At 43.8% G+C, this 11,907-nt stretch overlaps 1 protein-coding gene across 1 annotated transcript; it reads right to left on the bottom strand.

Moving 5' to 3' along the window:
* On the bottom strand, positions 1-4,410 carry LOC104596111 (putative ascorbate-specific transmembrane electron transporter 1). Its single transcript, XM_010257139.3, has 4 exons — positions 4,083-4,410; positions 1,186-1,234; positions 871-1,070; positions 1-687 (listed from the first exon to the last, which is right to left on the bottom strand). The coding sequence occupies exons 1-4, from the start codon at positions 4,224-4,226 to the stop codon at positions 388-390; spliced, it is 693 nt and encodes a 230-aa protein (XP_010255441.1). The 5' UTR covers positions 4,227-4,410; the 3' UTR covers positions 1-387.
* Between the last annotated feature and the right edge of the window lie 7,497 nt (positions 4,411-11,907).

The raw sequence follows: 11,907 nt of genomic DNA, 5'->3' as shown, positions 1-11,907 counted from the left end.
TCTCTTAAAATTATGTTTCTGATATACCTTACATTTCTGATACTTGAACCGTACATCGCAAAAATGAATGCCATCTCAAAATTAAATTAGGCACCCATCAATTACAATAGACAAGTATGAAACATATTTGAGATGTCAGATATGGGACTATAAGGTGTTGGAAGATGAGTTGTTAACGTAGTAATGTTGGTAGCAGATCTGGGCGTACATAAGGCAATAACAGTTGAGGTAGAAAGGGGTGTACAGATAGATACAAATAAAGACAAAAGCTTAGTTGCTCAATCAATACAATACAATACAAACGATGATAGAATCTTAGGGTTGTCAGAGTGAAACACAACCAGTGACCACAGAAAATTCTAGGACGTCTGGGTATTTATCACTTTATTAGATAGATGAATAGGTGAAGTCGTCTTCGACATGTGAGGGAGAAAGAACTGATAACACCACGAAGGCTCCAAACAGTACCGTAACAATTGAGGTGAAATTGACGAGGTAAGCCTCGGGCCCGTACTTGGCGAGGCCTGAACTCTCCAGGAAGGTCAGCTTCTCCAGAAAACCTAGCATGGCCGTGCCCAGCGCCAGAACATACACAAACAGTCCGAACACTACATGCCAAGGAAGAGACTCGCCTCTAACCGCTGCTGAGCCGCCCGGGTAAAAAAACACTAAGAACCCATATATCCACTGTCAATTTCAAACACCTAAACATTATGAGAACGCAGAAGGAGATAAAAGATTGAATCCATAGAATTCCAGGTTGTTTGTAATGAAGAAGCGTCAACTGCATAAAAACTTGCCATGAATCATAATCATCAACATCAAATAGAACAATTAATGGAAATACCTAAAAAATAAATGCCTATTTACCTGAATTCCATATAAGCAGATGGTTCCGATCCCAATCCAAGAATGCAAGCTATATAGATTGGCAATGTTGCTCTCATTGTGATATTTGAAGGCAGCATAAATTCCCACAATTCCAAGAATGAGCGCGAATAAATGGAGAATTAGGTGTATCAGTTTTTTCACTTCTTTCCTCCAAGGAAGGGCTTTATAGCTTATTATGGCTGCATTTTTCAAAAACTAAAAATAATTATTATAACAAATCAGGGCATTAGTATTTAAATAAAGAAATAGCATGATTTCATTACAAGGATGTCATCTTTACAATATTCTATTTACCTTCACCTCCTAATATAATGAAGCCAATTAACATCAAAACCGGATGAATCTGCAAAATTGAAAAAAAATATGAATTGAGTATCGGAGATGAATAGGTTATGTTTATTGGGTAAACTATGGTGTTTCCAACAAAACAGAAACCCACCCTAATCTTCTAATTAAAATTACTTTTCACTAACCACAAGTTATCTGCTAATCACAAACACCTTAACACTGTCAAACAACATATATAGTTACATGATAATCACAAATACCTTAACAATCATATGATGCAAAACAACTTTTTAGGGTCCGGATTGCCGTATTGGCATACTGTTTGAGCGGTTTAGATTATAGCTACATCTTTTACTTTCACTTGTCTGTATGACATTGGGCAGAAGTGGAAGTCGAAACTTGGGCACATTGAAGAGGATAGAGTTGTTGGTAATATAATCACACATTACCTGTGCATTTGTCAATTGAGGTTTTCTTTTTGAGTTATGATTAGAAGATATAATTGCAATTTCAGAAATGTAAAATGGGTATCTGTTATTGTTGGACACCTCTGTTAGTGCATCTATAACAAATGCCATGTTCTTTGTTAGTGGTAGCTTTGATTATATTTTAATCGGTTCACTATGCTATTTATCTATTGGTTTTTTTTAGCTGTGTTCGGTTGCGTCAATGAAGTAAATGTTTTTGGAAGTAAAAGCTCACGGGTCGGGTTGGATCGGTTTACTGGGGTTTTCCCAACCGACTCAACCTGGTCGGGTTATCTGAGATGGAAACCGAAACCGACTCAGTGTTAAGCAAAACGACCTGGTCGGTTTGAGTCGGGTTGGGTCGGTTTTGGTTTTACTCCTGTACAAAAAGGACATAGAAGTATAGAAGGAAATATCTATTCTGAAAACTGAAATATGTATTTTAGAAATATGTATTTCAGATATTTCGGTTTTTATGCAAAACTGAAATATCTTTATTTAACGGTTTTAAATATAAAATATATTTAAATTAAAATCGAAATATATATTTAAATAGATTAGGTTGTTCATACAAAACTGAAAACTGAAGTTTTTAAGATTTTTTCTGAAAATATATTTAAAACTGAAATATGTATTTTTGTTTATATATATATATATATATATATAAACAAAAATATACATACAAATATATTGGAATATATATTTTCTGGAAATATATATCTCACATATTTCAGAATATATATTTTTTAGATATAGATTTTTTCAGATATTTCAGTTTTTATTTAACAGTTTTAAATATAAAATATATTTCAGTTTTTATGTAAAACTGAAATATCTTTATTTAACAGTTTTAAATATAAAATATATTTAAATTAAAACCGAAATATATATTTAAATAGATTAGGTTTTTCATACAAAACTGAAGTTTTTTGTGCAAATATATCATCATTAACCGGATTTTTTTTCAAAGCTTAAATTTAAACAAAACACAAATAAAATATATCAACTTGTAACATGCATTAAATTAAAAAATAAATAAATAAAAAAATACTAACCTTTGAATGACTGAAGTTGAGACTTTGAGAATGAGACTTGAGCTTGAGTTGAGAGAATGAGAACTTTGAGAAGATGGGAGTTGAGAGAGCCAAGTTCAACTGATGTCTTGAAATTGAGACTTGAGAACTTGAAATTTTAAATTTTTTATTCTTGAGTTGAGAGTCAAATTGTATTAGAGAATAGAGATTGTGCTTGAGTTGAGGGGCTAAGGGGGGTGGACCAAGTTATTGCCTAATTGGTTGCCTATTTGGTGTAAAAAAGTATAGAAACTAGGATAGAGACAATTTAGTTAAGTAGGAACTAGAAGATTAGATTAGGTTGTAATTAGGAATTAGGATAGGGACAACTTAGTTAAGTAGGAACTAAGTCAGTTCGATTCGGATTGATTTTAGTTTTTACACAACAAAATCGAAACCAACTCAAACCATCACTTTATAAATTTGTACAACCCAAAACCAAACGATGCTTATGAAAACCCGACCAACTCGGATTGGATCGGTCCGAATTGGTCAGATTGGGCCTTCTTATGAACAGCCCTAGTAAAAGCAAAGTGGTAAGTTTTTGTGCTTAGGATTTGTGGGAGTTGATAAGCCTCAAAAGCAGACCTGATGTCTGCTCCATAAGGGAGGAGCAGAGAATCCGTAAAGCCATGGTGGGGGTGGCCATTATGGTGAATTTTGATTGGTTAGTGTACGCCTTGGCAAGTGTGGACATCCGGACACCGGATCTTCTGCAATAATAAAAAAAAAACTCTGCTGCTCACATAGCATCTCCCAATGTGCTGCGGGATTCCCGATGTTTACAGTGTTTTTGCTTGCAGAGAATCCCAAAAAAAGGCAAAAAAATAAAAAAAAAACAAGAAAAGAGTCGAGTCGAGTAGTTGAAGAGAACTGTCACTTTCTTCGGTTCTAACTTCTAAGTTCTAAGGTCTAACTCTTCTTCATCTTCTTTTTTGACCTGTGGGTTCATCACTCATTTGGCCAAATTCTATGTTGAGAATCCAATTCACAATTTTCCACGGGCTATACACCATCAAGAGTTCCTTTTCCCCTATAAAAATTGAGAAGAACGCAACAAGTAAGGAAATTCTGAGACTCTGTAACGAGTCATTAACTTGCAGTGACCGAACTACAAACAGCGAACCAAATCAAAATAAATTAGGAATCAAGAAGAAGAAAGCCATCTATTCAATTATTTTTCACCCGAGGTTCGAACCGATCGATCAAGGAGTGGAGAAGAGCAACAAGATAGTTCTACTGATTCCAATTTTGGATCAATCAAACAATAACAACACAAAACAAAAACAATCTCACGCAATAATTGCAATCATGCAAGAAAACACAAGCAGGAAGGAGAAGAACAAAGAGGAGAGGAGCGTACATTGAAGATGAGGGATTTATTGGTGGCTTCGAAAGCTAGACCCCCTCTGAAGTGAATGCACCAGACCAGTACCATGATCGCAGCTGCGATTGCCAGCACATGCGACACCAACGTGAAAGGCTGCGCACTCACCCTCAATGCCATGTCCGTTCTCTGTTCCCGCGCTCTTCGGCCTTCGCCCCACTTCTCTCTCTCTCTCTCTCTCGTTGTCTTTGTTAGCTTTCTCTCTCCGTCTACCCCTGCTCGCTCGATGCTCACTTCATTCACTTGCAGACTTGCTTTCCCCAATAAACAGGCAAACGACGAATGGAATTGGAAGGGACTTTTATCGACGAACCCTTTTCTTCCCCGTGACTTTTGTTTTTCCAGCAATGAATATCAATCAAGCCATTGATCAGAAAGCACGTGGAATTCAATTAATTGATTGTTGTAATTTGTGTACCTGTTTCACCTACGTGTCTCTTTCTGGATCGTTACCAAGGCTGCTACCTTCTTGTTTGCAGCACCTCAGCTTTGCTCTCTTCTTTTGGCGGCATTAATGGGAGAAAATCGATAAACTAGAAAAACCCTTAGATGGGAATCTTTAGGTTGCCACTTGCCAGTGGTAGTGGATTACAATTCTGTATACAAACGCATCTTAAGTCCAGGTACACAGCGTTTAGGTCCGTTTAAAGTTATAAGTATACATGATCTTATCTCTTGCGTTTGCAACGCTTACCAACTAATCGATCTCAGACCGTCAGACGTAACTTTGGCCATATCTTTCGGATGGTTCAGTTTTGGACGTTGATGAATTAATACTATATTAAGATCATCAACGTTTTGACTCGATAATGAAGGGCCTATCTGCACCTCGGAGCACTGGGTAAAATTTTAACCCAATTTTGACAAAAGAAAGAGATGTGTATATAAAGGATAAGTTCTTTGTTTTTGTTTTTGAGGTATGAAAGGATAAGATTATGGCTAAGGTAACTCGCGGTCCTAGTGAAATGTGTTGGCGTGTCTAGTGAGGGATGGATCAACCGAGTATGAAGTTGGGCTGGGCCGTCTCTCTATTCAAAAGTTTGGGCTTAGACTGTCGGACCTAAAAATGTGGTAGGTAAAGTTTGGGTTAAGGGGTTTGGTAGACCCATTCCCAATTTTTAGGTGCTGGAGTTCTACGATATAACGTTTGAAAAGGCATTATCAAGAGATCATATATCCGGGTGCATTTATTCATATTGTTTTTTATTAAATTTATTAGGCCTCTCAACTTTTTTTTATATTCTTTTGTCTCATCCACTTTCTTTGATAAATGGTTAATTTTTTTTTGTCTTTTATCATTTTTACCATCGAGTCTAAGTCTATGTTTTTTAAATTATATTATTTTAATAGATATTTTTGACAAATTATATTTTAAGCATTTACTTAAGAAAGTTAATTTTATCAATTGAGATAAAAATACTTGTCTATATAAATGATGCCCGAAAAAATGTATTTACCATAAATTTCACCTAAATCCTTAAAAAGAAAATAGAAAAATCAGTCAATAAAAATCACAATCCCATTAACCCACTTTCCCTACTAAAATATGCAAAACGAACGAAACCCAAAAGACAAACGTGCAAAATTCTAGTGATAAGCCACTAGAGAGTGGTTTTTTGTTTTTCCTCGGTTTTCAAAACAAAAGAAATAGCTGTGAAGTTGACAGGGATACAAGGTAGGCATGTGGACCATACCTGGCGGCTGGCGTGGCCAGAGTTTCCGAGGGCAGTTAGTTTGTCCAGTAGTGCAGCTGCCCGCCTGCCCCCACCACCACGTGATAAGTAGCACTCACTACCAACCCGTATATAACCAGTAGCAAAATTTCCAAACCACATTCCAATACTGATATAGAATATAGGTCCAAAAGAAAGAAACTATTCTTAACGGAACAAAATCAGCTTGAGTCGTAGTTTCACCAGCTACATTTAAACTGATGAGGGCAGATTTGGCTCTCCAGTGAAATTGAGACATGTGGCACCTCGTGACAACTAAGCAAGCACCCAGACAACAACTTACCAAATTGGTGTCCCCCCTGGGTACCGGTCTGGCTGGCTTGGTGCGACCTGCACGCGGCATACAGGGGGCCTGCACGCGGCCTGGCGTAGCCCGCGCGGCCTGCGCGACCTGGCCGGATCAGCCTGCCACAGGCGCCGACCTGGCAACCTGGCCCGGACACAGGCGCCGACTTGGCAATCTGGCCCGGACATAGGCGCCGACCTGACAACCTAGCCCGGACACAGGCGCCAACTTGGCAACCTGGCCCGGACACAGGCGCCGACCTGACAACCTGGCCCGGACACAGGCGCCGACCTGACAACTTGGCCCGGACACAGGCGCCAACCTAGCAACCTGGCCCGGACATAGGCGCCGACTTGGCAATCTGGCCCGGACACAGGCGCTGACCTGACAACCTGGCCCGGACACAGGCGCCAGCCTGGCAACCTGGCCCGGACACAGGCGCCGACCTGACAACCTGGCCCGGACACAGGCACCAACTTGGCAACCTGGCCCGGACACCGACCCGCCGACAGACACAGGCGCCGGCTTGGCAACCTGGCCCGGACACCGACTCGCCGACAGACACATGCGTCGGCTTGGCAACCTGGCCCGGACACCGACCCGCCGACTGATACAGGCGTCGACCTGACAACCTGGCCCAAGTGCCGACTTGGCACAAGCGCCAGCCTGACAACCTCGAGGAGTTCATCATCATACCCCGGTTCTGACGGGATATGACGTCTTACCATTTGATGGCTTTTCACCCACCTAACCCGCGAGGGCACCACTATATAAGGACTCCGACCCCCAAAACCAAAGGGGAGGAAAAAGGATGGTAACCCCCACTCTCTAGCTCTCTCATTTCTCTCCAAGCCCTCTGTAATCAGAATGCTAACTTAGGTATCGGAGAGTCCCCGCCGGGAAAATACCCCCGGGTCCTCTGATTCAGTTCTCGTAGGTCTACAAAGGAGAGAAAATACCATCGGATAGTCCCTCAGCTCCCGCCATCTACAAAGGAGAGAAAATCACCTCATCCTTTGAGTTGCAGACCGCCTAGGAGCAAGTCAAGTGACGAGTTCGCCATCAGGTAGTTCGCCATCAGGCAGTTCGCCACTAGGGAGTTCACCACCAGGCAGTTCGCCACCAGGCAGCTCGCCACCAGGCAGTTCGCCACCAGGGAGTTCGCCACCAGGGAGCACCACCAGGCAGTTCGCCATCAGGCAGTTCGCCACCAGGGAATTCGCCACCAGGCAGCTCGCCACCAGGCAGTTCGCCATCAGGTAGTTCGCCACCAGGGAGTTCACCACCAGGGATTTCACCACCAGGCAGTTCGCCACCAGGCAGTTCACCCCCAGGCAGTTCGCCACCAAGGAGTTCGCCATCAGGCAGTTCGCCCCCAGGCAGTTCGCCACCAGGGAGTTCGCCACCAGGTAGTTCGCTCCCAGGCAGTTCGTCACCAGGGAGCACCACCAGGCAGTTCGCCACCCGGCAGTTCGTCACCAAGTAGCTCTCCACCAGGGAGCTCGCCACTGGGTAGTTCGCCACCAAGCAGTTCGTCACCAAGTAGTTCTCCTCCAGGGAGTTCGCCACCAAGTAGCTCATCACCAAGGCACGTCACCACCGGGTCAAACAACAAGGTACTTAGCCAAAAAATTTATACATCACAAAAAATGGTACGTGACCAAAAACGGTTACATCAATTGGCGCTGTCTGTGGGAACACGCTACGAAAAGCTAAGTTCTCATCCTACAAAAGCTAAGTTCTCATCTTACCAAAGCTAAGTCCTCACTTTTCTGAAGCTATCACTTTATAGTTTACACTTTTTATGAACTCAAAAACTATGCAAGGAGCTAACAGACTAAGTAGGTCTACCAACCTTACTTTCAATTCGGATAATGCCTCATCAGTCCTCTCCGCTTGGTCCCCCCTACGAAGATGAGCTCTTCGTGGCTTCCGCGAGAGTTGACGGCCAACAGACTATATAGGCACCCTTACCGGTCGAGCCTTCCAAGGCTCCCGTGTGAGCTGGCGACCTAAAGTTAGTAGTGCTGCCCCCGAAGGTCGAGCTCCTAGTAGCTTCTTGTAGGAGTGGGTGACAGGCATTACGAAGCTGATGCAGCACAATCATAGCTCGACACCTCATAGGCAAAGCCTACGGGCCACATTACTGCTTAAGACCCGGTCGCCTCTCCGGCACGGGCAAAGTCAAAAAAGAGTAGACTACGAGTCACTCCCAAAAGCCTATGGGCCACATTACTGCTTAAGACCCGATCGCCTCTCCGGCACGGGCAAAAGTCAAAAAAGAGTAGACTACGAGTCACTCCCAAAAGCCTACGGGCCACATTACTGCTTAAGACCCAGTCGCCTCTCCGGCACGGGAAAATAAAAAAAGAGTAGACTACGAGTCACTCCCAAAGCCTACGGGCCACATTACTGCTTAAAGCCCGGTCGCCTCTCCAGCACGAGCAAAAGTCAAAGAAGAGTAGACTATGAGTCACTCTCAAAGCCTGCGGGCCACACTATTGCTAAATATCCAGTCGCTTCCTCAGCAGGAACAAAATCAGCAAAAGTGAACTATAAGTTTCCCCAGAGCCTAAGGGCTACACTACTGAACTGGTGGAGACCCCCTCGTCTTACTGGCAACTTGCCACATACAGGCAGCTCCCAAAGCCTAAGGAATTGGATCAAAACTTACTAGCTCGTCGACTTACGGGCCAAAAGAAATCTACTCCCTTCGCTGAGTTACTCTCAGCTCGGGAGTGGGGGGCAATTGATGAGGGCAGATTTGGCCCTCCAGTGAAATTGCAACACGTGGCACCTCGTGAGAACTAGGCAAGCACCCAGGCAACAACTTACCAAGTTGGTGTCCCCCCCGGGCATTGGTCTGGTTGGCTTGGTGCGACCTGCACACGGCCTGGCGTGGCTCGCGTGGCCTGTGCGCGACCTGCGCGGCACCTGGCGCGGCCTGCGCGACCTGGCCGGATCAGCTTGCCACAGGCGTCAACCTGGCAACCTAGCCCGGACACAGGCGCTGACCTGGCAATTTGGCCCGGACACAGGCGTCGACCTGACAACCTGGCCCGGACACAGGCGCCGACCTGGCAACCTGGCCCGGACACCGACCCGCCGACAGACACAGGCGCCGGCCTAGCAACCTGGCTCGAACACCGACCCGCCGACTGACACAGGCACCGACCTGACAACCTGGCCGCCTGGCACAAGCGCTAGCCTGACAACCTCGAGGAGTTCATCATCGTACCCCGGTTCTGACGGGATATGACGTCTTACCGTTTGATGGCTTTTCACCCACCTAACCCGCGAGGGCACCACTATATAAGGACCCCCAAAGCCAAAGGGGAGGAAAAAGGATGGTAACCCCCACTCTCTAGCTCTCTCATTTCTCTCCAAGCCCTCTGTAATCAGAATGCTAACTTAGGCATCGGAGAGTCCCCGCCGAGAAAATACCCCTGGGTCCTCTGATTTAGTTCTCGCAGGTCCCTCAGCTCCCGCCGTCTACAAAGGAGAGAAAATCACCTCACGTGGAGGGTAGTCGGGTTGCGCTGCACCAGGGAGCTCCAGCATCCTCTGAGTTGCAGACCGCCTAGGAGCAAGTCAAGTGACGAGTTCGCCATCAGGCAGTTCGCCACCAGGGAGTTCACCACCAGGCAGTTCGCCACTAGGCAGCTCGCCACCAGGCAGTTCGCCACCAGGGAGCACCACCAGGCAGTTCGCCATCAGGCAGTTTGCCACTAGGGAGTTCGCCACCAGGCAGCTCGCCACCAGGCAGTTCGCCATCAGGCAGTTTGCCACCAGGGAGTTCACCACCAGGCAGTTTGCCACCAGGCAGTTCGCCCCCAGTCAGTTCGCCACCAGGGAGTTCGCCACCAGGCAGTTCGCCCCAGGCAGTTCGCCCCCAGGTAGTTCGCCACCAGGGAGCACCACCAGGCAATTCGCCACCCGGCAGTTCGTCCCCAAGTAGCTCTCCACCAGGGAGCTCGCCACTAGGTAGTTCACCACCAAGCAATTCGTCACCAAGCAGTTCTCCCCCAGGGAGTTCGCCACCAAGTAGCTCATCACCAAGGCACGTCACCACCGGGTCAAACAACGAGGTACTTAGCCAAAAAATATCAAAAACGATTACATCATAAACCAAGATGCATTTTTCTTCGTTTAGCCTTGTAGTTAGTTAGTCATGTAATAACCGGTTCAATTTCTTCACTTCTTTTCTCTCATGACAAGAGCTTTATAACTGATGATCGCTGCATTTTTGTTAGAAAAATTAGAAAAAAAAAGTGTTCATATTGTAACAGTATATTCGATATTGTGGGATATATCTTGAGATTATTAAAAGGTCGTTACCATAATAATCATAGCTGAATTACCTTCACTTCCTTTTTTTTCTAGTAATTTTTTTTTATTGTTCTGAGCATTTTTCTTAAGATTGATAAATATAATTCATTAAAATGTTATTGGTTAGTCCAAAGTAGATGTGTCTGCCATTAGATTGGAATATTCGGGTGTCCAGAGCTTCTAGCGTAGGAATAAAGCATAGAGGGATATGAGGGGAAAAAAGATAAAAAACAGAGTAGCTTTTGGTGGGGGATAGAAAACGTGCTTTGGAGGAGGACGATTGACAAAAACAGCGACTTGTCTCCTACTGCAACTGATTTCGATCAAATGATCACAGTATCCTTTTGGAAGAAGTACACTGCAGTCCAAGAATTCTGAAATTACAGTCCCCATAATCTACTGGTAGCCCAATCTGGTTAGATTCATCCCCAGTACATGTGGGGTAAGAATTCTGAGCTGGATTGATCAATCATTTTCTTTTTTTTTTTCATTTTTAACAATCATAACATGAAATGAGTCGGATCTCAAGCCGACACAACCAAATCCATATCCACATAGAGTTGATGGTGAAATTCGTGATGGCCCTTAGCTTGTTGGACTTTCCTCTCAGATCCTAGAGGTTCAAGATTTACCGACTAAAAAGTGAAAAATAACCCTGTCAAATAGGTGTGCTATTAGGGAAATCCATATGATCCTCACATAGTACCCCAGTGGGAAGGAATCAACAGAGGTAGGAACTGAATTGGGGGTATCATGAGGAATCGAGGTTTTAAAAATCGGAACCGGAACCATTGTGGCCACCAGTTTCTGAGTTGACGGATTGACCATCTGATTCGAATAAATGGCTTGTTCTAACTTAAAAAAATAATAATTAAAATAAAAGACAGTAAAAAACCATTGAATGAGACGATGGTTCAATAGTGGGTCATTGATCAATCAACAGTTTTTGAGCAAGGATTGGGTTAAGAGTGAAATAAAATTTGTTGCTTGGGCAGTTCCTAGGCCAAACGATTTGACCATCATCCAAGTCAACAGTCAAAAAAGATAGTTTTGTAAACTCATTACAAAAGATAGTTTGGCTGCTCTCGTTTTCTACTATTATATTATACTTACATGCATTATATGCTAGATCATGAGCAGCCCTGTTCATTTCTCTATTTACATGTGATACACATATTATATCAAAAAAGGATAGAAGTTATATAACTTTCTGCTTTTTAGGTTGAATAAGCCAGTCCTCCTCGGCATCCCTGTAAATGTTTTTTACTAGGCTTTCTGAGTCAGAAAAGAGAACCAAACATTTTAGGTTCACATGGTGGGCATATTGTAACTCATGCAGGAGGACCCACCATTCAGCTTGGAGTGGGTTTGCTGCAACAACTCTTCTTCTCCCTATGAAAATTGTAATGCCATTTGCGGAGAGTATTTGAGCTCCTATTCCTTCCATTCCAGA

The sequence above is a fragment of the Nelumbo nucifera genome, chromosome 1 (assembly GCF_055504915.1).
Source record: "Nelumbo nucifera cultivar China Antique chromosome 1, China Antique-T2T, whole genome shotgun sequence".
NCBI classification, from domain to species: Eukaryota; Viridiplantae; Streptophyta; class Magnoliopsida; order Proteales; family Nelumbonaceae; genus Nelumbo; species Nelumbo nucifera.
Note: the sequence above shows the minus strand (reverse complement) of the source record. Positions and strands in the feature narration are given on the sequence as shown.

Coding starts and splice junctions, on each gene's coding strand:
- LOC104596111 (XM_010257139.3), bottom strand. CDS start 4,226: ATGGCATTGAGGGTGAGTGCGCAGCCTTTCACGTTGGTGTCGCATGTG. Junction 1,235..4,082: donor ATAAATCCCTCATCTTCAAT/GTACGCTCCTCT, acceptor TCAATTTTGCAG/ATTCATCCGGTTTTGATGTT. Junction 1,071..1,185: donor CATTATATTAGGAGGTGAAG/GTAAATAGAATA, acceptor TGAAAAATGCAG/CCATAATAAGCTATAAAGCC.